Source organism: Exophiala dermatitidis (assembly GCF_000230625.1).
Source record: "Exophiala dermatitidis NIH/UT8656 unplaced genomic scaffold supercont1.2, whole genome shotgun sequence".
Taxonomy (NCBI): Eukaryota; Fungi; Ascomycota; class Eurotiomycetes; order Chaetothyriales; family Herpotrichiellaceae; genus Exophiala; species Exophiala dermatitidis.
Window position 1 is genome coordinate 3,495,132 of NW_008751647.1, and position 27,245 is coordinate 3,522,376.

The 27,245-nt window shown below is 52.5% G+C and overlaps 10 protein-coding genes and 1 pseudogene across 11 annotated transcripts; 4 read left to right on the top strand and 7 right to left on the bottom strand.

Annotated features, from left to right (window-relative positions):
- Positions 1–656: 656 nt before the first annotated feature.
- On the top strand, positions 657–827 carry HMPREF1120_09302 (annotated as a pseudogene). Its single transcript has one exon. The product of its transcript is annotated as a tRNA-OTHER (tRNA).
- A 493-nt stretch (positions 828–1,320) lies between these two features.
- On the bottom strand, positions 1,321–4,377 carry HMPREF1120_02726 (NADPH2:quinone reductase). Its single transcript, XM_009156771.1, has 2 exons — positions 2,934–4,377; positions 1,321–2,750 (listed from the first exon to the last, which is right to left on the bottom strand). The coding sequence occupies exons 1-2, from the start codon at positions 3,864–3,866 to the stop codon at positions 2,526–2,528; spliced, it is 1,158 nt and encodes a 385-aa protein (XP_009155019.1). The 5' UTR covers positions 3,867–4,377; the 3' UTR covers positions 1,321–2,525.
- HMPREF1120_02727 (3-oxoacyl-[acyl-carrier protein] reductase) lies at positions 1,425–2,270 on the top strand (the record flags this gene model as incomplete). The annotated part of the gene is made up of 1 exon (XM_009156772.1): positions 1,425–2,270. The coding sequence occupies one exon, from the start codon at positions 1,425–1,427 to the stop codon at positions 2,268–2,270; it is 846 nt and encodes a 281-aa protein (XP_009155020.1).
- Positions 4,378–5,394: 1,017 nt separating the features above from the next.
- HMPREF1120_02728 (uncharacterized protein) lies at positions 5,395–5,706 on the bottom strand (the record flags this gene model as incomplete). Its single annotated transcript, XM_009156773.1, has 1 exon — positions 5,395–5,706. The coding sequence occupies one exon, from the start codon at positions 5,704–5,706 to the stop codon at positions 5,395–5,397; it is 312 nt and encodes a 103-aa protein (XP_009155021.1).
- Positions 5,707–5,742: 36 nt separating this feature from the next.
- HMPREF1120_02729 (F-type H+-transporting ATPase subunit J) lies at positions 5,743–6,079 on the bottom strand (the record flags this gene model as incomplete). Its single annotated transcript, XM_009156774.1, has 3 exons — positions 5,743–5,813; positions 5,905–5,985; positions 6,040–6,079. The coding sequence occupies 3 exons, from the start codon at positions 6,077–6,079 to the stop codon at positions 5,743–5,745; spliced, it is 192 nt and encodes a 63-aa protein (XP_009155022.1).
- Positions 6,080–6,388: 309 nt separating this feature from the next.
- On the top strand, positions 6,389–6,907 carry HMPREF1120_02730 (uncharacterized protein; the record flags this gene model as incomplete). The annotated part of the gene is made up of 1 exon (XM_009156775.1): positions 6,389–6,907. One exon carries the CDS (start codon positions 6,389–6,391, stop codon positions 6,905–6,907), a length of 519 nt encoding a protein of 172 aa, XP_009155023.1.
- Positions 6,908–7,247: 340 nt separating this feature from the next.
- Positions 7,248–9,401, bottom strand: HMPREF1120_02731 (uncharacterized protein). The gene is made up of 5 exons (XM_009156776.1): positions 9,245–9,401; positions 9,054–9,197; positions 8,954–9,001; positions 8,586–8,880; positions 7,248–8,537 (listed from the first exon to the last, which is right to left on the bottom strand). The coding sequence occupies exons 1-5, from the start codon at positions 9,311–9,313 to the stop codon at positions 7,732–7,734; spliced, it is 1,362 nt and encodes a 453-aa protein (XP_009155024.1). The 5' UTR covers positions 9,314–9,401; the 3' UTR covers positions 7,248–7,731.
- Positions 9,402–9,583: 182 nt separating this feature from the next.
- HMPREF1120_02732 (cryptochrome) lies at positions 9,584–13,179 on the bottom strand. The gene has a single exon (XM_009156777.1). The coding sequence runs from the start codon at positions 12,851–12,853 to the stop codon at positions 9,890–9,892; it is 2,964 nt and encodes a 987-aa protein (XP_009155025.1). The 5' UTR covers positions 12,854–13,179; the 3' UTR covers positions 9,584–9,889.
- A 275-nt stretch (positions 13,180–13,454) lies between these two features.
- On the bottom strand, positions 13,455–17,203 carry HMPREF1120_02733 (beta-glucosidase). Its single transcript, XM_009156778.1, has 5 exons — positions 16,792–17,203; positions 16,637–16,734; positions 16,413–16,588; positions 16,093–16,348; positions 13,455–16,042 (listed from the first exon to the last, which is right to left on the bottom strand). Exons 1-5 carry the CDS (start codon positions 17,076–17,078, stop codon positions 13,767–13,769), a joined length of 3,093 nt encoding a protein of 1,030 aa, XP_009155026.1. The 5' UTR covers positions 17,079–17,203; the 3' UTR covers positions 13,455–13,766.
- Positions 17,204–19,804: 2,601 nt separating this feature from the next.
- HMPREF1120_02734 (uncharacterized protein) lies at positions 19,805–20,693 on the bottom strand (the record flags this gene model as incomplete). The annotated part of the gene is made up of 2 exons (XM_009156779.1): positions 19,805–19,983; positions 20,048–20,693. The coding sequence occupies 2 exons, from the start codon at positions 20,691–20,693 to the stop codon at positions 19,805–19,807; spliced, it is 825 nt and encodes a 274-aa protein (XP_009155027.1).
- Positions 20,694–23,785: 3,092 nt separating this feature from the next.
- HMPREF1120_02735 (uncharacterized protein) lies at positions 23,786–26,346 on the top strand (the record flags this gene model as incomplete). The annotated part of the gene is made up of 2 exons (XM_009156780.1): positions 23,786–24,060; positions 24,117–26,346. 2 exons carry the CDS (start codon positions 23,786–23,788, stop codon positions 26,344–26,346), a joined length of 2,505 nt encoding a protein of 834 aa, XP_009155028.1.
- Positions 26,347–27,245: the final 899 nt, after the last annotated feature.

The following is a 27,245-nucleotide window of genomic DNA, read 5'->3' on the forward strand; positions in this document are numbered from 1 at the left end:
GCAGTGGTTTCTTTTCGGCTACAGTATCTCATCCGCCGTGCGCAGTGCCTCCTAGGTTGCCGGCGGTATTTCGTTTTCCTTGGCAATGCCGAGATCTCCTCACAATGAACAATATCTACATTCACCCTCTGCAAGACCGTATCGTGCTGGAGATGATCATCATCATCGCTAAGGACATAGCGATGCCTCATATCCATCCAAGCATGTGCAAACCCCCTTGTTACTGTAGGTACTATATTCCCATCAGCTTCCGGACCTATGAGGGCGTAGCCGAACATGATAACATGCCCTGTTTTCACTTATTGATAGAAGCAAGGCTTTGAAAACCGCACCGCTCCTGTGGGTGAACAGTTCAGTCCTGGATACCTTATCTGTCCAGCACAAACGTGTGAAGAAAGACTGCAGCTGCAGCGTGAAGGTGCATACCTACTAACCGTGCACTCCGTCATTCGGTGGGGGAACACGTCTGGTGAAAGATACCTTATGAACCCATTGGTCCAGCCATACCACGATAAGCCCACTAATTATTAGTCATCTCGCCATACTTTCCCTTTCAAATCGAGGACAAATTATTGACAATATATTTTGAACAGGCCAAATTTAGCACTGAAAATGTGCCTCAGGAGTGCCTGAGATTTGCGCACATTCTCCAGCCTGTCCGGCTGGCGCAATGGTAGCGCGTAAGTTCACACCTTTGAAGTCTACTTGATGTTTGAACAATCAAGTTAACCCCTTATTATAGGCCAGACTTCTATCCTGTGAACAACTTGCACCTGTTCGACAAAACTGAAATCTGGAGGTTGTGGGTTCGAGTCCCACGTCGGATGTCCTCTGTTATAGCTCCCTTGGGAGTTTTCTTTTTTGGTGGTTCTCTTTTTTCTGTCTTTTTTGGTGGTTTTCTTTTTTCTGAAGTTCCTTGCGGGTAACGTACCGTTGGGATACCTGGTGTACATTGCGTACCTTAACATGTACGCTATGACCTTTCCGGCTTTCTCCTAATTGAGCCCCACTAATGCACCTCATCTACACTACAACTACCTACGACTCTGCGCATATCGTACAAAAGGTATATATCTTAGATACCTACATGGCCTTTTGTGGTTGTTTAGTCATATCACATCTAGACACATAGAGTGCATTGCATCCTTCGTTTTGCTATACCATAGAGAGAGACTGTTCAGGCATTCTGAGCGTTCGTTCAAGTTGCGAAGATGAGGCTTCAGGACCAGGTTGTCCTTGTGACAGGTACGTTGAAGTCATTCAAAGCGTTGCGGAATCAAGTTTGCAATAATGCATTTCATTTTGATCAATGATCCATACTCTGCTGCTGCTACTGGTGCTGGCAGATGCAGCCGGTGCGGAAGTTTCATTTCTCCTATTGCTACTTCAATCTGTGCAAGATTGCCATATATACATTGTTGGCAATGGGATTGCTCGGCCTGCTACATCTGCATGGCCACCTTGACCTGCTTGCATCATCACCGGACTATATCTACCTGTTCCATTTACTCACACGCCAGCATTTCTGCTCTACAGGTTCCTCACGAGGTCTCGGACTCGCCATCGCTAAAGCCTTCCGCGCCGAAGGAGCACGAGTTGTACTGAACTACTTCAAGTCCGACCTGACGCGGATCCACCATCTCGAAAAGGAACTTGGAGTGTTCCCGATTGGGGCGGACATCACGGATCCGGACCAAGTGAAGGCGCTCTTCGCGACGGCCGAATTTCACTTCGGCCAACCCATCACGACGGTGGTGAACAATGCCATCGTGGGAGACTTTGAGTTCAACGGCGATGCAAGGCCCAAACTGGCCGCCGGTGAGCTCACATGGTCGAACTTCGACTCTCAGCTTCAGGGGTTCCTTCGCGGGACGCTCAACACGACCCAAGCCGCCCTGCCTGGATTTGAGAGGATCGGGTCTGGCCGCATCATCAACATCGGCTCCAATCTTGTCCAGAACCCCGTTGTGCCGTACCACGACTACACGGCGGCCAAGGGCGCATTGTTGGCCTTCACCAGAACTTGTGCCGCGGAGCTGGGTCCCAAGGGCATCACGGTCAATCTTGTCGCAGGCGGACTGTTGGACGTCACGGATGCGAGTGCCAGTACGCCCAAGGAGGTGTTTGCCCAGATCAAAGCCGTGACCCCGCTGAGAAAAGTCACTATCCCAGAAGATGTTGCAGGGGCAGTATTGTTTTTCGCTAGTCCGTGGGCCGCTGGCGTCACCGGTCAGCAGCTGGTCGTTGATGGCGGATTGGTCATGAATTGAAATGGAAAACCAGGAGTCGCGAGCAGCTGTGCCGTGCTGTGCTGTTGGTCCGTCTTTTGCTCGTCTTACAGCTTGTTCTGCTTGGGTCAAAATTCGAATCTTTACATGTAGCCACCAAACCGGTCCAAAGTCAAAGTCGAGTTGTCGCCCAACCGCTTAGTCGTTTCCTTTAATGCTGCCCAGAAGATGCCCTCGAAATCGCCACTCTAGTAATGATACTTTACCGTGTGTCAAGTCATGTCATGTCAAGTCACGTCACAGCCTTGCTGTTGGCGGTGAAGTTGAAGACCGAATCTGGACAACTGCTTTTCCCCACACCTTTCTTGCAGCAAGATCGTCCAGTGCCCTTGGGACGCTCTCGAGCCCCTGATATGTTGCGTATATGATAGGCTTGATCTTACCGCTCTCGAGCAGTTGATTCAATCCATTCCACACCTCTTCGTTTTCTTTCGGGTGGCGCCGTCCTGTCTCGCCGTATCTCTGTCAAGCCGTAGAATGGCGTGCGTCAGCTCCGATACTAAGACTAGTACACTGCAACGGGAAGCCACTCGCTCGCGTATACAGCCGGGACCGTAACCGCCGCCACCAGCTACCAAGAAGATGTGAAGTGGGAACATGATACATCAAACAGCCAGAAAAGGAAACAGACGATTTGGTACTCACATATCCCAATAACTTGGCACCTTTTAACAAGACGCGGTTCATGGCGACCGACTCCATTTTCCCGCCAAGGCCAGCAAATCCCGCAATGACAATACATCCACCGAACCGGAGACAGCGCAGACTCTTTCCCACAAGCCCAACAGTATCATAAACGACATCGACGCCGACATCGATCCCAGCAGTCTCCTTACCAATACAGTTGTCGTTGTCGCGCCGTGCTGATGCTGCCAGCTTCAGCACCTCCTTCTCCCAGCCGTCAAGATCATACCGCACGACTCCCAACACTCTCGTGCCCAACTTCTGCCTAACAACTTCGGCTTTGGCCTCGCTGCCCACGGTGGCTATAACCATAGCACCAAGCGCATGTGCAATCTGCGCAGCAACAACACCCAACCCGCCCGCCGCGGCGTGCACCAGCACAATTTGGCCCGGTCGGACCTGCGCCACGCGCACCAGAGCCCCATAACTCACTGGTGCCGTGGCGGCTCCTAGGCCCGCAACGTCATGCAACGTCCATCCCGAGGGAACTTTCTGAAGGGACGACGCCGGAACTGCAATTTGTTCCGCGAACCCGCCGACACTGGATCCCCACACTTGGTCGCCTGGTTTAAACTTTGATCCAGAACGGGAGCCCGACGTGGCAACAACCACCCCTGCGAATTCCAACCCTAGCACAAACGGCGGCTTGACCAGTCCGCTGTGGTTGTTCTGGTGCAATCCCCGCGCGTACAGGAGGTCGACGTGGTTCAGCGCGCTGTGTGTGATGTTCACGAGGACTTTGTCGTTGTCGTCTGTTGTTCCTGTTCCCGTTTCTGTTGCTGTGGATTTGGTCGTGGGAGAAGAAGACGAGGACAGGAGAGCCGGAGGCGGGATATCGCTCACCGTTAACTCCGAGTATTTCTGCACGTAGTTTGTGATTTGAATGGCTTTCATGTTGATGACTTTGCTTTGCTTCGTCTTCGTTTTTGGTGTGCAGCGTGGGTTATAGTTGACGGAGGTAATCTATCCCCAGGACCTCCCACCTTACCCCTCCCTCATATAAGGTAACCACGCACAGCAGAAACCGGATTTCTGAATAAGGTATGTTTGTAACGGACTCAACTCGTTCAGGAGGACAGTCTTTTCAATCGTCGCACAATGTATTGGAGACCTGATCCTTCAACAAGGGCTGGCTCCACTGGTTGTAGGTGATAGGAGTGCTGCAGTGCTACTTTATATCCAGTAAATAACTGTAACCTCGGAGATTTTGGGGATCGTGATTGATTGCCCGGCTAAAGGGCGACCACGCACTCAAGTCAAATTAAAGGAGCGTACATTTGGTTTCCCCTGTGAAGGAAGACAGACAGAACTCTGGATTTCTTGTCTAGACGTTGGATCTGTACAGTAGCGAGGATATCATAGCCGTCCGAGATCGTGGTTGCAGATTGCCTACCGGGGCGTTTGCCGGTATCCGACTATTTTATTAGCCGAGGTCGTTCATGCAGCAGTACATAACAACAATAGACATTGTGGTACAGCCTTGTCCTCAGCCTTTCCGTGCAAGGCCCCTGATGCACACCACTGACAGGTACCGTAGTATTGATACATATAATATACTACACTCTCAGCCTACTAGGGAGGCGTCTTGGAGGCCAGAAAAGCATCTGTGTTTTACCGTTTCGTCCATACAGACAATATGAGGATCCATCCCCAGTCGGTTTAGTACATTTCAGATTTGTTGTCCGGAGTACTACTACCATACTCAAAATGACATCAATAATGGACCTAAGGGGGACGTTCGATCCTGGAAAGACTCGACCGTAAGATCCTGATCCTCTGGAAGAGCCCATCATCCTCCGGCGAGGCATGAACGTCTGCATTGCATCGGGCACCGGCACCTCATGGCGGCCCTCGGCCTCTTGATGATCTACGGGGGCTTGCCGTCAGTGATACAAAACATCTCCGAGGTCTCGGGCGGGAGGATCCGAAATAGTCACAGAGTGGGAATGATAGAGTGCAAAAGAGGTGACCTGAAATAGCCAATATATACTGCTTGGGCTCGCAGTTGGGGCCTATGTCGAACGGTCTAGTCTGGTCGTCCTCGGAAAATGAGGCACTAACAGTACACATGTCTGCTAAGAGGGTTCGAACTTGCTTTGGGCAATCAATAATGACGAGACAGCATCGGCCGGAGAAAGCTTCGAGGATGAGGCAAATAAGAGAACCAAAAGCAGCGGCAAGAATACCATGATTGAAGTCAGAATGCCAGTCAGTTCTGACACTCCTGTCAACATGGTAATCAGATGAGTGTGTTGCAGCAATGCAATGCAACGTCAAATTGCAACAACATCGTGACTGGAGATGTCACTGAGGATGCAATAGAGGAGGAGAGGCAATCCGGTTGCATTTCCCCCGAGGATTTAAGCCCGTCTGGCATCAAAAGAAGGCGCAGACAGACCGAAGACTCGGGAAAGCATTACATTTAGGGGAGAGATTGCACCGTGTAGGAAAACGAACCACTGCAGGTACAGAACATAAGCACCGCCAAAAAAGGATCAACGGTTGTATGTCCTGGGTTCGTCCACACGGTCTGTACCCCATTTCCCACCAATAGAGTTAAAACAAAGACTTCAGCGGCGAGATTGGGCAGAATGGGAACTGAGTAACCTGATCGGTGTATATGTTGTCTTTTGGCACTTCGATCAATTCCAATCCCCAGTCTATGCTTGAATATGTACATTTGAGTCATGCAGCCACCATTGTCGTCGCTTTCCTGTCGGGATTCTCGTCGCATCAAGCCTGGAGCAAGAGAGCTTTGCTGTATATGATTTTAATGCGCGGATTTGGGGGTGCCGGACGCCGCCTGGTTGGGATTGCGCGGGTCGTTCTTGAATTCATCCGCTGTTTCGTAGCCACACGTCAGTCGATTCGCTCACGAAGCAAAATGCCGAGTGCTGCTGATATTCTTTCCACCGCGGATTGCGTCACTTACAAGCCATCATGGCGTTGGCGCCGGCATTGATCGCATACAGGACGATGAGACCAGCAGCGTAGAAAGGGACCATCGGCTCGGCTATCCGTTAGTGTTAGAGATGCTGTGATGCAAGAATTTCGGTGCGAAACTGACCAATCTTGCCGGGGAACTTCTTGGGAATGAATCCAGGCATCTTGATGGGTGTCTGGTAGAGAAGACTGGGTTGCGTGAGGAGCTTCGTCGCCAACGGATCGTGAACTTGAAGCTGCGGATGTTCTTGAAGCTTTGGGTAAGCTAGACCGAATCCGGAAATGCTTGGCATAATTTGCAGTTTTGGCGGGTTTGTCACTGTTTTCCATCGGACTCAATCCGCCGCGGCGCGTTCCCCGCGACACTGCGTCCACTGTTTACCAGGTGTGCAACGGTCTAGGTCGACGAACAACAACGAGGAACTTGAACGTCTTCCAATGCCCGCTTGACACTCCATGTATGAACATACGTGATGGCAACGCTAGGCCCCGCGGTCTCCTCCCTACGATCTTCCCTGTCGCTACTTGAATCAAGCATATCCATCCTCGACGAAGGCGTGTCCGATTTCCCTCGATTGTGCAAGGTCTTGCAGACACAGCAACACTTTGAGTTGCTTCCAGAACCCACGCTACGAGAAGCGCAGCAGTCTCTCGATGACGAGATCGTTCCGGCTATAAACCAGCTGCTATTCATTGCAGAAAACCATATCAATCAACTCGCCAGAAGAGAAGAGAGCTTGAAAGCCCGTTCTGAACTGTTGGAAGGACGATTGGACAAGAACAGGAGAAATTCGAGTTTTGGTGGCAATGCGCGCCCATTACAAAATGTCAGATCAACACAACCGGCAGCCCTGAGCGACTCCAGAATGTTGGAGATGAAACGACTGCAGCAGAAAAAGGAAAGACTGCAATATGCAATCGAAAGATTGGAACTACAAACCAGGCAGAGAGAAAGAGAGCTGCGAAAGAGCATGGCTTTCGTGAGAGATTGACATGACCAGAATAACGTCAAGGCAGTCCGACGGTACTGGAACAGACCATGTCCCGGACTGTTGTTAAGTGTCTGCTCTGAGGTCGAAATGAACTCTGCGCTCTACGGTGTGATGCTGAGCATGCAGTGTTTCGCACGCCACGTTGTGGATGATCGCCGTACTTGGAACGTACCAGTCGGCAGAGGAAATCCACAGTCAGAGGACTGCATAGGCCCCGGCTGGGTCGTTTGCGCTTCAAATCCTCCGCAAACGAGCTTACGCGTCTTGCATGGACAGCTCTATATCAAATACGATCCCTCGAAACCAAGCTTCAGAGACATCAGTAACATGGATTATGAGAGGAAATGTTTTATCAGCTTTTATTGCTATACCGATTTTAAGGCCGCAAAGGCACGCCCTGTCTCGTCTTGAGACGGTTTAGCCTGCGGTGCAGAGACCTAGAGCCTGCAACGTGCAAGAGATAATGCCGGAAGGATAACTGGGGAAGGGGGATGCAACGCGAAGGGGTATTCTAACGTAACACAATACGAAAAGGAAACCCGGCAAATGGTGCCGGGAAAGGGGAACAGGCCGTACGGATGACTAGGGTGCAAGGCCGCTTCCAACTGTGACAGAATACCATGGAAACCGGTTGACCTATTGCAAGAGATCAAGGATTCGTGCATCCTGTCCAACAGTGGAGGCTCCAATGGGCCTTGAATCGATCAACCGGACCGACGACGCCTCAAAGGGATACGTCGGGCGACCAATAGCTGGCGAGGACGTGATCTGTCGGTTAGGCTGGTTGTCCGGGTAGGGAGGAAGGGAACTTGTTGCACTTGGTCCTAACCAGGCATCAAGATTCTCTTTCTCTCCTTGGTTTCGGGGTAGTACTGGTAGACCTCGGCACAGTCGATATTGTGCTGTTCAGGCAGGAATTTGCATATGGAAATGTCGCATGAAGCTCCTCGGGGGCACATATGGCCCAAACAGCAAGCTGGATCTTGACAGAACGGGTCTCGGCAACTGGATGACCGTGCTTTGTGTCTGAAGGTGTCGAGTTGTCGCTTGGTAAGATGCTGGCTGTGGTCCCACTCACACTTATCGCCGAACGGACAGTGACCCCTCAGATAAAAATTGTTGCAAAGCCGGGTATTCTTGGTGTACAACTCCTTAAGATAGTCTTTGTCAACGTCAAGAGGAACATCCAATCGTTGACCGTACTGGTTCTGGAAGACGAACGGCGGAGGAGTGAAGGATGTCGGCGGTGTTTGCGCTGCTTGTTGTGGTTGCTGGTTTGGCTGTGCCTTGGGAGGAGTAACAGCCGCGGAAGTAGAATTTGGCGCCGGTCGTTCTCTGAACGATGTGAGAGCGTCCGTAGCCGGTCTTTTGGCTCCGATAACTTGACCACTGTTCGGAATTGTCTGGATCTTTGTTGTCCTAAAGATGCCTCGAAACCCAGTGTGGAAGAAGCCTTGGGCGACTTTTCTCAACTCATAGGGGAAAGGTGGACCTTCGAGCAATGTTATGCGGTCGTTGATGGCACCGGGAAGCGAGAAGGGACTGAGGAAGCCGGCATAACTATTGTCGGCAGATCCACCGAACATGATATGTTGGCAGTGGTGGTTTCGATAGTACAGCTCAAAGTTTGCTTGGGTCCCGTCAAATCAGCCCAACTTCATCCAGGGTGACGACGTACCTTTGAGCTTTGAGTCTGCAGCTTCCTTGTGATGACCTGCATCCACAAAGTCGGACAGGGGATGACTCCTGTTGAAGCCGATCATGAACTGATCAAATACAGACTCGTCGGGAATGAGCTTGGCTGATTTGTAGGCCCTACCGAGTCCTTTCGAATTTGCATAGATCCGTATCACAACACGATCATCAGCATGGTACTTGGAGAGCGTCTTGTAGTATTCCAGGACAGCTGTCCGAAGATGTTTACCAGCATCTTCGCCGCCTTCCAGGCCTCTGGAAACAAATTCGTTGAGAAACTAGAGGTGTCAGTAACCACTAATCCGTCCTCCAAACCTTCCACCTCATTGACCCCAGCTTGACTAGCCTTACCGGCATACTATCCCCATCTATCAGTACGAGGACAAATCTGTCACAATCCTGCTGATGGTCAGTCTTGGAACTGGGTAGGGAGCTACACTTGTCCTATCACCATCGATGTCTGGATGTGAGACTTTTCCGACTCCGCTTTCACCATTCTCTGGTAATACGTCCGCGCGGTATCCTGCGCCATGTCAAGTTCGCCCTTGGCGGCATCACGTTCTTTCGTAAGCTGGTCAACATGTGCCAGCAGTTCCTAGGTCAAGGTTAGCGCGGTCGAAGGTGGCGGGCACAATCGCGAACATCGAGAAGTGTATTCTTGGCCACATCGCTTCGCTTTACCTCGTCGACACGCGTCTTGAAAGACGCCATCTTCTGGCAAAGTGCCAAGGAGAGGATAGATTTGTTGTTGAGTAAAGCCGGAGAAAAGTGAAAGCAGTACAGTCGTGGTTGATGCCGTAGAAATTACTGGACATGTGAGTATGAGGCAGCTCTAAACATGCCAAGCAAAGTCTCACACTTGGCGTATTTGTGTCACTGGAGAGTCCCAACAGCCAATCATACGTCGACAAATCCAGTATATCACTACCACTTCCTCACTACAACTGTACACTGTACACATTCCTAGTACTGCTAGTGGTACCGTCGGTAGCATGGAATCGATCATTCCTATCTACCATGGACCTCCGTATTGCGTTGACACGAGGACAACGCGGACTGCCATAGGATGTGTGTACTTGACAAGGGATGAGCCTTGAAGCTCCCATATCTTATGGCAAAATCTCTTCGCGTCGTCATCCGTACAGAAGCTTGAATTCACTTTCGCAAGGTTATCTTTCTCTTGGAGGCTACAGACCGTCTTCGGCTTGAAGCCGGGCACAGCCAACAGTACTATATTTCTGCAAGAGAGGAGTCAAACACTTTACGCTCGTCGTTGGCAAAGTTTCGTTATATCTGTCTTGACCTCAACCTGGCGACCACGGTATCCAGAGTTTGTTGCTTTGGCACATGAGCAGTGCGCTTTGTGGGCCTTGTCGGCGTGCTCAGCCCTGGTCGAGCTGCTGTGCTCTTGTGGGTCCCTGTCTGGTCGTCACCACAGTGATGCTCTCTGTCTGCTTCATCGAACCTGGACATCGTGTCCGCGTCATGGTTGGCAACCTCATCGGCAGCTGCAGGACGCTCGGCTATTCCGGGTTTGCGGCTGGCTTCGCTTCTTCGACGCTTGATGCCGCGAACCTTGACAGAGTCTGAGCCAGCAGGCTTCTTACAGGACTCCAAATCGCCAGGCAGATCTGATCGCGAACCCAAATTCGCCTGCTCGCGGTTCCTTTTGGGGTACAGAGGCCCGGATGGAGGCGGAGGTTGTTGATATTTTCCTCGAAGCTCACTTTCAGACAGGTCATCCTTGGCCAGGGTCTTGATAGAACTGGGATCTGTCCCTGATCCTGTACCGATGCTTGTATTCTGGGCCAAGACCGTGGCTCTTTTTGCTTCAGCTTTCGAGAACATGCCCTCAATCGGGCCATGGGCCTCGTCCATCGCCTTCTTTCTCTTTTGCTGTGGTGAGCTGTGCCCCCCGTTATTCAGCTGATCCTCGATTCCAAACAACGTCTTCCACTTTCCACTTAGCACCCTCTTGTCATCCCCATACAGGCCAATATCATAAGCCTGCTTCATCTTGTCGATGCAGAACTGTCTACGCTCGTTGAAATCGAACATTGGTTTTGGATACAATCTGAATGTGCTGGGACCGTCCTTTGGAGGTGGAGACCGCCTCCCGTCATCGACAACAGCACCGACACCCTTCCTACCACCACTTGTTTCACCATCACCTACCACATCATCCCTAATCGCATGCATCATCTTGTTGTATTTCTTGCCCCCATGCTCCACATACCACTCAACGCCCTCTCCTACCCCTTTCACCAAACAGCGCCACCTCTTCTGATCGACGACGGGCGCCTTCCACGGCTCATAGATATACTTGGCATCAAACGCAGTCAGTTCAGGAACATACCTCCGGACAAAGTTGCCCTCGGGGTCCCACTTCTTGGGGAAACTGACAGGAGAATAGACACGATGGAACTGGCTGAAGAAGGCGACGCAGCTCAACCACATCCAATTGCCCGCGTTGCACGCGACTTCGTGGTCGAGCAACCACTCTTCAAACACCTCGGCGCCCCTTTCCCACGAGACATAGCACCCGCCGCGTGTGAGAAAGCTCGCAACTGCGTGTCGGCCTAGGTGGTGGATCCAGCCTTCTTGTCGCAGTTGGCGCATAAGCGCATCGATCCACGGAAACCCTGTACAGCCGTACTTCCAGCGCCGGAAATATTCCTCGGCCTGGGGATTACTGACCATGTAGGTTGCGGTGGGATCACGACCGCTCAACTGATCAGAAGTCGCAAGACTACTCCCGCTCGCCTCCGACTGCAAGTCCCACGGCACGAACCTGGCCACGGGGTTGCCCACTGCCTGACCAAATGTCGCCCCCACCGCCGCATATGCTGCGAAATACATATCGCGAAACAACAGCTGACCCGGCAAATTGACTGGATGGGGGCTGATTGGCAGCGAGATTTTATTCTCGAGGCTTCGACGGCGACGTTGTTCCAGAACGTCCTGCACAGCCCACCAGAACCGTCGCACCGAGACGCTGCCGAAGTGCATGTGTGGACTGAGCATGGTCGTGGCCGGGGGGTCGAACGCCGTAGGTGCAGTGAGTGGCTTTTCAAATGTCGCAATGTACGTTTCATCCGAGATATGGTGGGCTAGGAGGGCGAGGCCCGTGGTTTCGCCGCCTTTGCGGTAGAGGTTGCGGGCAGATGCCGAGGTTGGATCTACGGTAAAGCGTGCATTTGGTCTGGAAGTATCACAGTGAGTGCTTTTCGTAGATGCAGGAGCCAAGTCGGGTTCCGGTTCCAGTTCAGAATCGGACTCCTCGATGCCTATCTCCCGGAGCGTAGGAATTGAAAACGCTCGATTCGGCCCCATCAAGCCAACAGCAGAACAATCCTGCGCGTCCTCACCAGCAGTACTGGTAGGACGGGTCTCAAGGCGTCTCTGAAATGCACCATCGGGAGAACCCCTGCGGTCCCGACTAGAATGGTCATCAACGATGTTGAACCCATCATTATCTCCCTCAACCAGTCCCTCTAAACTCATTTCTTCTGCCGCCAACGGATCCGGCAACCACGCCGGCGCATTGAGCGGTCTATTCGGTTTCAAGTTGTTCCCCTTATCACCGTCCCGTCCCGAGCTGGAGCTCCCCAGCCTGCCCGCCGCCTTCATGAACTGGTTCATGCTCAAAGTGGGCTTTCCACCATTGGCCCTCACGACGTCATCGCTATCGAACAGCGTCCTCCCACCAGGGACACAGAGCACTTTGACACCCATGGCCTCGGCAAGTTGCGTGACTTGCTCATCCCTGGCGCGGGCATAGGCATCGGTATCCTTCTCGAAGACGAGGACATTGATTTTCCATTTTCTCAACAACACGGGTATGATCTTGGCCGGCGGGCCACCGCGCACCACGTGCAGTTTCTGGTTCGGGTTCAGCCGCGCCAACGACGCAGACAGGTCCGCCATGCTTTCGAGGAGAAATCGCCAGCGGTTCGTGGATGCTGAGCCGCCGTACCGCTCCACGTAGTGTGAGTCCCATATCCACAATGGGATGAGCGCCGATGGATCCAGCGAGAGTGCCGTCGTGAGGCCAGGTGAATCGTGCAGCCGAAGGTCGGTTCGGAACCAATATATCACACGAGGATTTGGATTTGGTTGACCAGAAACAGTTGGAGATGCTGGCGATGTTGTTGCTTTTGCTGCTGGTGGTACTGACCTTGCTCCTGATCCTGATGTCGCCGTTGATGTTGATGCCGTTTCCATTGCCCGCTTCTTGAATTTAGGACCCATCTTATCTTGTTTCTGGTGGATTGGCGCCGCCGATCAATGCTTCAGAATGGTTTGTAGAGAACTTCAATGAGGCAGTCCAGTCTAGTCGAGGAATCGTCCTTGTACTAGGTACCTAGGTACTTTATGCCATGTTCGATCAAACTGTACTTCTGCTGCACCGTGACACTGCGGGGATAAACCAACGCGGCACTTATTCATTTGTCGATGTTCTATCGCCATGAATTCGCACTAATCTCACCCTCTCTGCTGTTCGCCATAGTCCAGGCGAGGCGAGGCGAGGCGAAGCGTCTACTATTAGTACCTGTATACAGTCCCATCAGTCCCAGCAGCCCTGCACTGTGAGTGGCTGCACGGTGGTTTGTCCTTGATGTCCATGACGACATTGACCGCCCTGACTGTGCCTCAGGGGCTCCAATCAGACCTCAGCGATCTCAGCCTCGTCGACCCCTTCAAGTTGGCCATCTAGCATTACTTCTCACCAAGGCTGATAGGGCACTCCACCCGAGAGACATTCCAGCAGCTTATACACGCTTCATTTCTTGACTTGAGGAGCAAAAGGTGGAACTTGAGACAAGCACTCAATCTCAGCCAGTCACTAGGATGGAAACAATAATTACAACGCATTTCATTTAATTACTCCTTGAGCCTATCTGTACCTAGTCACCATTACCATTTTCATGCCATTCGTCGTCCGACCAAAGTGATTGATCACCACTGCTTCGGTGCAGCTGCAGCCACTTTAATACGGACAGCACAGTTCTTTCAACTACCACTCACTGCCTTACAGGCCGCGGCCATATGTATGCTGCCAGTCCCTCCGCACAACGGCACGACATTATGTTTAGACTTCAAGTTAACCCTAACGCAGAGGAGATCCTTTTTCTCGGCTTCAACCTTCCCAACGACGTGCAACCTATGCGGTCGTGGCCCGAGGCTGACCATCGGACAGCTGACTCACTGCTGGGCCACCAGTCGGGTTCTGCGGCTGACCATCCGAGATTTGTGTCACTGCTGGTCCTGTGCCAGTGGGAACTTGCGGCTGACCGTCCGAGATCTGTGAAACGGGTGCACCTCCAGTGTGAGCGGGAGCCTGAGGCTGTCCGTCCGAAATCTGTGAAACAGGGTTTCCAGTGGGAGCCTGAGGCTGTCCATCGGAAACTTGCGTTACCGGACGTCCTGTCGGTACTTGTGGTTGCCCATCCGAGAGCTGGCTCACAGGTGCCGGTGCCGAACCGCTTGCTGTAGACGATTGACCATATCCCCAGCCCGAAGAACTTCCGCCTCCGCTTCCGCCAGATGCTGACGATGACGATTGGGCCCCTGAACCACCACCACTGCTGGACAGTACGCCCGAGAGAGGGAGCTTTCGACTCGAAGTGCCTACGTAAATGGTGGGGTTGCTCACTTGAACCCAGTTTTGAGAGACAGTGTCCCATACTGAAACGTCACGCCGAGTCAAGTTAGCAGTGAATGTGGTCGAGGCGCCTGGAGCAATGGTCAGACGATCGAAGCCTCGCAAGACCTTAGGGGGTTCTCCTTCGCCCAAAGAGACATATAGTTGAGCCACCTCATCGCCCTCGACACTTCCAGTATTGGTGATAGTGGCGCTCACGGTGGCTACCACTTCGTAAAGGCCGGCATTACCACCAGGTGCACCACCGGCGGGCAGCAATGGTTGTGGTGAGCCATCTGTAGCCCCAGGCGGCACATATTGGTCAGTTGGAAGTCCATAGTCTGTATCATCGGACGATGCTCTTAAATCGGTCGAGTTCAGGTATGGGTAGATGTACAAATATGGTCGGTATGTGATCGTGCCGTTAGGGAAGACATATTGCGATGGGTCGGTACTGGCGTTTCCTAGGACGGGAGCAGGCTCGGTCTGGCCACTTGTGGGGGTGTATGGAGCAGGATTCCCCGGAGTGATCACCAAATTGGAGTATTCAAAAGTGGTGTAGCTTAAACCAAAGCCAAATTCGTAGATAGGCTCAATGTTGTATTGGTCAAAGTGACGATAGTCGATAAAGACACCTTCGGAGAAGAGGGACTGCGGAGCGTTGAACTGGCCATTGTTGGGTTCGTAGAGAATATCTGTCCCATAGTCTTCTCGATTGCGACCAATGGTGAAAGGAAGCTTTCCGCCGGGATTGATGAGGCCGTACAGAGCGTCCACGATGGCATTGCCACTCTCCTGGCCTGGTAGGCCTGCCCAGATAATACCGGTGACATTCTCGTTGTCATACCATGCAGAAACATTGACGGGGCCAACCGTGTGCATTACAACAATGACGTTCTTGTTGTACTTGGTCACGTTGTGAATCAATCGGTCAGCTCCCAGCCAGAGAGAGAGGTTGTTGCGGTCACCAGTGTTCCCATCAATCGTGATAAAGCCCTCTCCAGATTGAGCGTTGGCGAAGACCAGGGCAACATCAGCAGTGCTGGCCAGGCTTTTAATCTGGGCGTCGGCATAATTGTCAAGGATAGCAAACACCTCACCATCGGTTTGCGTCAGAACATGTTGCGTGATCGCCTGCTCTGGGGTGACGAGGTACGGAAACTCGGCTGTACCGCTACCATAACCCATAGCGAGAGTGCCGTTGTCACAGCCTCTATTTGAGCACCCATTGGCGCCCCAAGGATTGCTTCCGGCATCATAACCGAAGATGCCGACCTGTCTTTCCTTGCCAGTGAGTGGTAGTCCACCGGTATTCTTGAGCAAAACGTTAGAAGCCTGACCAACTTGTCTGACGATGTCACGGTGCCTATCCTGCACATTGATATGTTCATTGACCAAACCGATGGGAGATTGAGGGTCAACTTGATGGATTTTGTCGTAGGTGTTCCGGCTCCAAGCGTAGAAATTGGTGGGCGTATAATGGGTGTCGCGACCAACGTAATAGTAGGCTGCCATGATTCTGGTAGCCATATCATCAACACGCCATTCAGGAACCGTGCCGTTGATCACGGCAATGGTCAAGTTGGTACCCCAGTAGCTCCGGCCCGTGTTAAACAGAGTGTCACCGGGCATGGTCATGTCCAGGCCAGCCAAAGCCGTGCCGACACCGGAATGTTGAGCTTGCCAGTCGGACATAATAAAGCCTTGAAAGTCGAGCTCATTCTTGAGAAGATGGTTCATTGTGTAAGAGTTGGCACAGCCATAGGAGTTGTTGATCTGGTTGTAGGAGCACATGACTAGCCGCCGTTAGGACACGGTGTTGAACTCAAGATGGAAGTGCACCTACCCGAGCCAGTCCCTGCTCGCACTGCATCGGAGAATGGCCAGAGATATAGCTCATGCATTGTTTTATCGTCAATGTTGGAGCTGAGGGTGCCTGTGATGTTCCAGCCATAGCCCTGAGATTCCCCCACTTGACGGAAATGCTCCTGTTCGTTGGCGATGTAATGCTTTGTGCACGCAATGACGCCTTGGCTCTGAATACCTTGGACCGTGGGAGCGATGAGAGCACCAGTCAGGTATGGATCAGGGCTAAAGCCTTCCTATTATTGTGTCAGCAACCGAGCAGAGGGAGTAACTGAGGGAGTAACTGTTCTTGTTGCTCACCCAGTTTCTTCCGCCCTCAGGAGACCGTCCTAGAGGGCCGCAGACGGGGCCTAACTGGACATCCACGCCTTTGTCTCGATTCTCTGCGCCCATGGCTTCGCCGCGGGCTCTGGCCAATTCACGACTCCACGTAGCAGCCACATTCACGCCCCCAGGAAAGGCAGAGACGTAGTCGGCTGAGGGCGATTAGCGCTGTCCTCCATACTCTGGAGGTATTTACTCACCGTTTCTGACCCCTAGTGGTCCGTCCTCCATGCAGAGACTAGGAAAGCCAAGGCGAGGGATTGAGCCAACATTTCCGACACACTTCTCGGATTCCCAGCTGACGAAGAGTAAGCCTCGAGATAGACCCAAACTAGGCGGCAAGGCATTGACTCACCCCACGCCAGTGGTGAGATTGACCTTTTCCAACAGGGTCAACTGGCTGACGAATGCTCGAGCCTTTTCGTAAGCAGCAGCCCAATCTCCCGAACCGGATCCCCAGGGAGACGGGTAGCTAGGAGGCGAGGTCCATATTGGACCATTGTAGTCATTGTTCCAGGGCTGTGCCGCTTGTCGCTTGTAAATGGCTTCAGGAGATTCGACAGGCTTCAAGACGGCTTGTAAGTAAGTGGATAGTTGGGATGTAGCATTGAGGAAGTGGAAGGCGGAGGTCAAATGAAGCATTTTCTAGGTGGAAATGCTTCTATGCCAGTGGCAGAAACGGGCCCGAAGAGGCCGGCGTGCCCTTGGCGGGACCCCAAGTTCGGCGTCGGATTGTGCTTTTAACGGGCAGCAAAAGGGTGGGATCACTCACAGAGGCCAGCACAATATTAGGCACAAGCAGGGCGGCCATCGCCGCCGCCACCGGGATGGTGGAGGAAGGCCACATTATTGCTTATCGGCGCTGGGCTCGGAGATAAGGCGTGCTTGCACTTCAATTCCTAGTATAGTCTCGATTCGAACGAGCGATGTCTGTAGAGCCAGACGTTCAGTCGCACGTCGAGAGGTCGAGGCACCGGCGAGGAGTACGGCGACTGACTGCGGCCACTCTTTCTTGATTGATAAAGACAGGTGTGGATGAGCTCAGCTGAGCCGGCCGGTGGTGTTACGTGTTGCCGAATCCAACATACAGCAGTGAAGGCCGTATGCCGGCACAGCAACGGATCCGAGGAAGTTATCGTAAGGATACACAAAGAGTGAATAAGCGGAAGAGCATGGGAGGTACTCGTGGGGGATATTTATTCGCGGACTACAGCTAGACAATTCAAGCGAGGATGGGAGCAGCGAGGCCGAGCAGATGCAAGTTAATGATACCTCCCGTCATCGCCGGCATTGGCATCACCACCATGCTCATGTAGGCGGATATGAGATCAAGGCCACAGCTGAATGACGGTGGATGGAGGCTGGTGCAGGGAGCAATGGATCGTCGAATGGATGGAGCCAAGGATGGACGGCTGAAGCGATATGACCAGGTGTAGTCCCGACCTTCATGATGGCAGCAGCTGCGGCTATTTTCTGGGTGTAGTTTCTCTCTTGCCTGCTCCCCTCCTGACCGCTCGTCCTACTCTTTCCGCTATACGACACTTCCAAGGGCTGATGCATCGCAGGTGGCAGCGGCAGTTGTGTAATCACCGGCCTGAGGTAGAGGTACCGGACGGCAAGGGCGACACTTTGCGCGGGATGTGGCCGTCAGTGGCTACACGGCGAGCACGGTACAACTACAATGTCGAAAGAGGCAGTTAGCAATCTCACCCAGTAACCACAACAGCTGAGGTTGCATTCGAGTTGACAGGCCGCCCGGGTCCGGAAGACCAGACGGAGGTACCTAATGCTGCAACGGATGGGTAGTATCCTTGATACCTTGCCTCATGTAGGTTGACACATGATGTCGGAGGTTTGATACGTGGTTGCGGGTATCTCACTGCCATAAGAGTCAGCAGACGTGAAAAGAAAGACGACCAGTCGTGGGACTAAGTTACAGTCTCTCTCATGTCCACAAAAGAATCCTTGAACCCTGGTAATTCCAGCTACTGGAAGCACGTAGTCACTACAAGGTACTGTACCCCGCAAGATCTGCCTACCGGGGAGCTGTGGTAGCTTTTCTCGTATTTATCCAGTACCTAGTATTGGGCCATTGAGATACATACAATATACCACTCTCAGTATAGCTCTGCAACCCTGACTCGCACCTTACAACGTAGTTTCTTGAAAATGGACCTCACTGCAGCCTAGGCTAGGTAGACACCTACCCTGACACCATCTCGCTACTGGCCCCATCTCTATATTCTCAACTCTCGCCACGGTGTATCGGTACTTCGCTGGTTAAAGCTGCCTGTCCGAAGTACTTCACCGGCTAAGTAGCATATCTTGGCAGGAGGGTTCCTAATAGCCTCCCGCTCCTTCAGGTTCAGGCAGGGGCAATATTCTGTCATCATTGAGCTCTTCCGAGCGAGCTGCATTAGGATAGTTCTCCGTTCCCGCCGAATGAAGTCCAATGACACGGTACTACTGCGCTACCACGTTGCTGCTTGGCTGGTGCAAGAAGTAACAAGGAAGGTTAGATCCGTTGCATTCCCCGTCATCATGATCCAACGCTACGCCTCCCCCGCATCTCCGCAGCCCGCCATTTACCCCATTGGCGGATAGCCGGCACTGAGGCTCCATAAACAGCTTCGAACGGCACCTGCCACACTGGAGTGCGATATAGTGCCTACCTAGACCTATACCTTAACATTGTATACCTACCTACCACATAAGTAGATACAGGAGGAAGGTTCAGGCTGTAGGTACCAGGTAGCAGGTCGGGTTGCACAGCAAGCTCCTTCCTTTCTGTGACGGTGTGGCCGACTTCAAAAATGTTCCACCCCAACGCTCCCTTCCCAGGCACATCTGTAGTTGTGGTCATCCCCTCCCATGCTGGGTATGCGGTGCATTCAGACCCGCCTCGAACGACCTGCTGACCTTCGCTTGATCCATGAACCTTCCCATTCCTTTGCTCCGCTTGTCGACCCCGCCAACGCCAACACCATGGGCACCTCGTCAGGCTTTTCTCGCCTGAATGCATCAGCAACCTGCAAAGTCTGTAAGCCTCACTCTCAACATGCCCACCCGCACCGACATGCTCTAGAACTGGTACTACCTGGAGAGATTGACTGATGACTTGTCCCAGAGTGTAGGTACATGTCGTATTCGTGGAACATTCCTCCGCTCTGCAAATCTCCTTGTAATCGTCGAGATCAAAGACCTCATTGCCAGGTCTCATGTTCCTTGAGTGGGAGCAGCAACCGCGCGAAAGACATGTGGAAAAGCCGCATCATGACATCGTCTGCTGAGCAGAAGGACAGAGAGCGAGGAATGGTCTGTCACTGAGCTTCCATATTGATTGCGGCACCTAGACGCTTCATGGTGCATCAGTCTTCTTTTTCAGCTGCAGCTCCATCCATCCTCTGAATCATCTCGCTCCCCAGCACGTAGATTATGTAGCTTGGGAAAACGAGCCAAAGCCCATTGGGAATGATCCACAGTAAGATCAGGTTGCCGAGTGTGTTATGCCCAATGTTGGCAAAACCCGAGAAGTATTCATTGAGCCCTGTCCCCAGTCAGAAAGTGAATCAGCCTCTCAACGGTGCCGCTCCAAATGTCCGCCAACTTACAGTATAACACCGTCTTGCTTAGTGTCATCACCGCGGCAGAGAATAGAACGACAACTGCCTTGGCGACTCCAGGTCCTCGAACGGCGCGGTGCTCTTCCCCCAAGAAAAAGCCGCGAATGTCACGGAAACTGAACATCCCACTCCTGGCATTCCGGAACACCGCGTTCAAGTAGTAAAAGTACATGAGGGTCTCCACGGTGTTGAGCGATGCCTGCGCCGCTGTGAATCCGACGTGTCCATTCCACGCAGGCCAACCGTAGATGTAGTCCACCGTGCCATAGAGAGCATAAGGCGTCCACAACGGCCAATGGAGGCTTCCACCGGGCATCGAATACGGCCGACAGAAGATGTATCCCGTATCCCACAGCACCAACGGGAGCGAAACACAAAGCCAGACGATCATCAGGGGAGGGGGCTTATGCAGGTACGCATTTCTAGAAGCCGACGCTTGATGTTTATCTGCTGCAGCAGGCGAGCGATCAGATCGGCGCGTCCGAGCGCTCTTTCCGGAGGCCACGGTGACTGTATCGTCGGGTGGTGGGGAGGAAGATGACTTCGACATCGGTTCTGCGGTATTGGACCGGCTGGACCTGGCAGGCGACGCTGACTCCGGGAAAGGCCGTGGGTGGTGCCTCGTAGACACCATCTCGAAGGATCGGCGCGCGTGGGTGTGTCGAAGCGGACTGGTATCTGGAATTATGTTCACAACTCTCTTACAGGCTTGAGAAGTCCCTGGTCGTCCTCGTCTTATCTTCGTGGCCGACGCGCGCTTCGATCCGGTTCGGTGGGCTGCAGTCCAACCCACAATCGATTCGGGTCAAACCGGTGACCTTGTAATTTGCTTCTGTCCAGCACAACGCCGAGACGACCAACAATACTCTTTCCCCTTTCCGGTTTCAATCAATTGCATGCGAGACTCGGCGTTCTGTAATGCCTCACGTAGGCTACGCACAATCGAGAGAGCAGGAAACGATACGAGTGACTGCGTGAGAAGCGTGACCTTATGAGCGAGAGACCGGGTGGACGCGCAAAGCGATCAGGTCCAACCCTAGGGGTTGAAACACGTTGTAGGCGCTTTGTGACAATCAACAACGCAAGAATGGACGACGCTGCTGCATTGTTGGCAACCGATCTGCCGCCTTTCTGCGTCCCTACTGAAGTGCGGAGAAGTCCAGCCGTACCACCTCGGCGCGTAACGGTCCGATCCCAATGATAGGCCGAGCCCACAGTCCCGTTCAGTGTTGCCCGTACTGAGCGGCGATTGGGTATTGCTTGTGTGGACACCCAAGATAGTTCTGGTCATTCGAGGGCACAATGCAATAAAAATGTAATTTGGACCACCTTCATTCTTCGTTTCCTCAGTGTTGTCTGCCGTTGGCAATTAACCATTATTCATCGAATTGACCATTGTCGAAGAATGGCACGAGAAGAATCCTGTGGGCTGAACTGGTGGCCAGACGTGGCTTGGGTTTTCGAACCCGGACAGCCGCACTGGCTCCGGCACCACAGGCCGACTGTGTGCTCTCCCCTTAATATCACACGCAATCCCTCGATGTTTGGTTCTCCGATCTTGAAGAGCTTTGGGATGCAAGGACCGCTGAGTTAAGTTCCAAGGCGGGGGCAACGGAGACCAATCAAGGAGGCTCCGGCGTGAAGCTGAAGGGCACCGTGAGGTTTTTCGAAGGGAGCGGATGATACCGACTCGTTGTAAATACCTGGTGAGTATTGAGATCTCGCTAAGAGCCAGGTTTATACCTGTGCCTATCGGGTAGACAGATGAGAATCTATCCATGAACATTTATGATAAGGTGGGCCGAAGGCAATGGTAGGTAGGTAGGAACAGGTACCAGGTACCCAGGTAGGTATGCCCGCAGGGCAGCTCACGCGCCCGGAGCTCAATTCAAGTTCACAGCAGCTTCACCGCGCCCTCGGGCCTCAGCCCAGCCTTCACGTGGCCCGGCTTTCGGAAAAACTAAGGATATATATCAAAGTTCCCCAATTTCCTCCAACAATTTCTCATATCTATCCCGGGTTTCGGCCCTGGTGGCTCAATACGAGCCGCTAGGCTAGCTGAAGCGTGAGGGTGTGGCCACCAGGTATGAGACAGTTTATCTTGGGAAAAGCCGTGAATCCTAGAGGCAGACCCCTGACTGGACAGACTCTGAGTTAAAGTACTCCCCGCCACCTTACCGGTGATCAGCGCCTTGAGTAAGACTCGGAAGTTCTGGATGAAGGTCCCTTCCATTCATGGTTCTCGCTCCAGAGCACCTATGGAAGGAGGTAACCTGACGACACAACGAAGCGGAAAACCAATAAAATCCCCATAGGGGGTTTTCCTTGGACCTTCGAACCTCAATTACCACCGGGTAATTGGGCTTCGAAAGGCCGAGTTTTTTGTCTTTTCGAGGAAGCCCCAGGAAGAGAGAAGATCAAGAGAATTTGCCCATGGTTGGAGGTTCAAATCAGCCATGTTGCTTACTCTGCGCCCTTTTTTGGTCTTTTTTCTTTCCCACGATTGGTCTGACTACGGTGCCGTGAATAAGCTAAGGCGAGCAAGGACATACGTTATGAGCGTGTACTTGAGATGTTACCACTCTCAATGAAGGACGAAGATATGTCTGCCGGCAATATGATACTGAGTTGCTATGGGAGGGGGGTCATTCATAGAAGACAGACCGACCAGTATTTGGAGGACACTTGCTTCCACTACATATCAGAAGCACCTTATGCTCTTCACCCTTCTTCGCTGGTCATTCTGGGCAAAAGCCCAGTCCGCATCCTGTGCAGCGCAAGTGCGTGCGATACCTTGTCTCCGAGATAGGTGCAGGTCAAAGACTATACTTCTGGGGAGGTGTTGTCGGCCGTGGAGCTTCTACACGAAGTGAAATAAATATCCTCCTGTTCCTGTTCCTGTTCCTGTTCAGTTCTTCCCCGTGATTTTGTAATAGGGCGCGTAGCAGAGCACGACTGCCAATGTTGGAAATCATCCAAGTCATTGTTGTACTTGCCTGTGTCAACGGTTCCCTTTTGCCTGGCCGCGAACGAGGATTCCATCTTCCATGCATATTCCTGCAGGTCGGACATCCAGTATTGGATACCGTGCGGAGGAAAGACAAGAAGCAAAGTCAGACTGGGTGGAGATCCTTGCTCGGTCCCATGATCGAGAGCCTTTCACCACTGGTACGCCTCAGGGATCCTGATAGGAACAGGCCTAGCGCAATTGGGGACCGAACCGCGGAGACCTTGGGACTGGCATGGAGAATCTGTGGACTGAAGTTATTTTGCATGATACTTCTGTACTTGGAGAACCACTGCGTTGTCCATAGTGCTCGCTGGTCGGTATAGGCACGTCCATGCTGCTGCGCTGAGGTCGATTTAGATACTGCACCTAAGAAACCGGCTACGAAGTGGAAACTGACCCCCAGATCCTTTGGCAGGGCACGCGCACTGGCAGCACGCTACACCACCCCCAATGCCGTCATTTGGAGATGGTGCGGCACTGGCCTCATGCCAGGTTGACTGCTCGGCTGACCACGGCCACCTGCGCTCTCCGCCATCCGTCGAGGTCTCTCGTCGTCCTACGACTGATTCCATCTTATACCGTTGCTATACCGCCCAACTTGCTGCGGTCTCTCCTCCCTTGGTCCATCTCTTACCTCTCACTCTGCTCCGATGCTGTCTACCCTCCTTCTCTGCCCATCATTGTGTTAACCTGTCTGCTCCCCCCCTCCCTCCATCATGCGGCTGGCTTCCGCATTGGCAGTCCTTTGGACTGCCCTCTTGCCCCTCATACAGTGTTCCAGGTTGACACCGCCTGTCCTTCCGCTCATTGTGCGAAACCCTTATCTGAGTACATGGCTGCCCAATGCGAGGGGCATGCCCTGGGAGAAATGGCCTATGTTCTGGACCGGCCAGGAGGTCGGGCTGTCCGTTATGGCCCGGGTCCCCAGCGAGGCAAGAGTCTATCCATTGCTAGGAAGACCACAAGACTCGCTGCCCAGGGATGACGACAGGTACAGGCCTTAGGATATCTTCCAAAAAGCATTCCGAGCTGACGCTGGCGTGGCAGCTTCAACCTTTCTATCCCAATATACCGTGGTGCTCAATACGATGCATCTACCACGAATCTGTCCTATTCGCTTCCGCTCTCTTCCTCCCGTAAGGTCGACGTTACTCTTTCTTTTTTGTCTCCTATAACGCCCACCTCGACCCTTCGGCAATCCATTCCCGCGAGCTACATAACAGTTTACGTTTCCGGTAACGTCCCCGTGGAGATCTACCTGGATCTCAATGGCTTGTGGGTTAGCGGAGATCGAGGGAGCAAGATCAATTGGATGTACTTCGACAACCCATATAGCATGGATTCGCAGCTTTCGAAGCCTGGATTTCCTGGGTTTGGTGAATGGGTGGTCAAGCGCGAAATCCAACAGCTATTTACTGAGTTCATGGATCGTTCCGAATGGGGCAGCCTGCACTTCTTGGGTCCTTTGGATGCCCTGCACCAAGGAGGCACGTCGGCTGTAGTAAGGCAGCATTTTGCGAGGGCTGGGTCCCTCAACGGATCAGTCGACGATCGATTCCGCTCGATCATGGATGATGAACCAGTGTTTGCCTTTTCAAAATCCTTCAACCTGAATACCAGCACCTATTCTGTCCTCGAGGATAGCGCCACATTTACTGTCGCCCACATTCAAGATCCTGTCGTCCAGTTTGCCTCCGCTCGTGGCTTGACTCTCATGCGACCCTTTTGGGAGTCCTACTTCCAGACTGACCGCCAGCTGCTCACCTTCCATTACCTGGACTTCCCTAATGCGAAAGCACTCGCAGCCAACTACTCCGCCCAACTCGCCATCGATGCCTACAAGTCGGGTGCTGAGGACTACGTTGATATTGTGGCCCTGTCTGCTCGACAAGTCCTCGGAGCTACGAGCTTCTCGGGTACTCCCGACGATCCAATCTTGTTCCTTAAGGAAATTTCGTCCAACGGCAACTTCCAGACAATTGATGTTATCTTCCCGGCATTTCCATTTTTCCTATATACGAACCCCCAGTGGCTTGGATATCTCCTTGAACCTTTGATCGAGCACATGCTTAGTGGGCAGTATCCTAACAAGTATGCCATGCATGACCTTGGCACGCATTTCCCGAATGCTACTGGTCATCCCGATGGAGCAGATGAATATATGCCGGTTGAGGAATGTGGAAACATCCTTATCATGGGTCTCGCATTGGCCAATGCGCTGAAGGATGGAGCGAACACGTCACTATCCTCGACGTGGAAGGCAACGGACGGATCCTCGACGGTCAAGACCGACGGTGAGAGCATTGCTCCTTTAACCGTGGGGCAGCAAAATGGCATCTCATATATCGATGAACCCTGGTTTGGTCAAGCAAAGAACGTTAAGCGGGCGAAGAAATGGGTCAGCAGAAGTTATCGATTGTGGAAGCAATGGACTAGCTATCTTGTGGAGTACTCGTTGGAGCCTCACAATCAGCTATCAACCGATGATTTTGCTGGGTGGCTGGCGTTGCAGACCAATCTGGCGCTCAAAGGCATTATTGGAATCAAGGCCATGGCCGGCCTGGCCGAGCTGACTGGCAACCACGAGGATGCCAAATCCTACAACAACATCTCGGAAGTTTATATTGCGAAATGGGAAGAATTCGGAATTTCGCGAGACAAGACGCATGCGAAGCTAGCATATCACTGGTATGGGTCCTGGACGACCACCTACAATCTTTATGCAGACAGTCAGCTGTGTTTCCACTTGGGTCAAAAGGCTTCTGCAAGCCCGGATGCCAGCATTTCTGGACGGTACAAGTTGCAGAAGCTATTGAAGCACATCGACGGCGACAAAGCGGGCTTTGTGCCTAAACATATCTACCAAATGCAGAGCGATTGGTACTATGCTGTTCGACAGAAGTATGGCTTACCGTTGGATTCAAGACATCTTTACACCAAAACAGATTGGGAATTCTTCGCCATGGCAGTGGCGGCACCGAAAGTTCGAGCCGAGATCTTGCAGTCGGTTGCCAAATGGGTCAATGAGACGAGTACGGATCGGCCGTTGACGGATTTGCATGACACTGAAGGTAGTGGAGGATTCCCGGGCCCCAATTTCTTCGCGCGGCCCGTGGTGGGTGGCCATTTTGCATTCTTAGCATTGGGACAAGCGTGCAACGGCCAAGCCATGGCCGGTCTGGAGTTTTTGGACGACAGCGTGGCCAAGGAGATGGACGTACAGGGTATACTTGACGCAGAACGAGCGGAGAGTATCTCTCACGACGGAGAACTATAGTATGGACACGCTGCGGGAAGAAATGACAGACGGCTTGGGGAACTGCTTCACGTCCACACCAGATGTCGAGGTAGTCGGAGTCTCTATACAACGTACAACTACTCCACTTTGAGTTGGGTGGAACGTCTTGATCTCCGCGTTGAATGCATGGACGCGTCTATGGATGATTTCCATACCATGCCCCGTAATACAACCCACGCCATACTAGTGCCTGGTACGTATCCAGACCAGGCGGGTGAAGTCGAAACCCGCTTCAAGTTTGACGTGGCTCGCTAAAATTCAGGGACAAGGCCAAGCTAAGCCAGATACGGTTTAATCTACTCATGGGCGCCAATTGTTGACTGCGCAGGAATAGAGAGTCTCGGTTCTATCCACCAGTTAGTCAGCAGATGTCGCGTATTCATTGGCCGTTTCGACGAGGCTGGAGGGTGTTCGGCTGTGCCCTGCATGTTCAATCCACAGTTTGTACTACACCGTGGTTAGCAGTGACCTACTAGCAGTGTTTAATTGTTATTCTAAACTGCGGTGCTGCACATGCGTGTTGTGCATCCACCCTGCAACGTCCAGCATTCGACGTGACACCGCGACTCAAACTAACTGCTCCTGGGCTTCGAGGCGTCCGGTGTTCGTGTGTTCATATCCCCTCTGTTCCTTCGCGCGTCTGTCGTCTAAACTCGCACGACCATTTATCTACTCGACCTATCCTCTCCGTGTCTGCCCTGTCCGAGTATACGCAGCCGCTTCAGAGATCCCTGCCTCTTAGTTGTTTGTTTGGTCTAGAGGTACATCTTCACACAGTACGTGTTGGCGAGTACAGGGCATTATCAACACAAGACGTCTTTAGTCAGACCATCTCAGCAAAGACAACAACTATTGTTCTTGTGGAAAAGGGTGGTCCA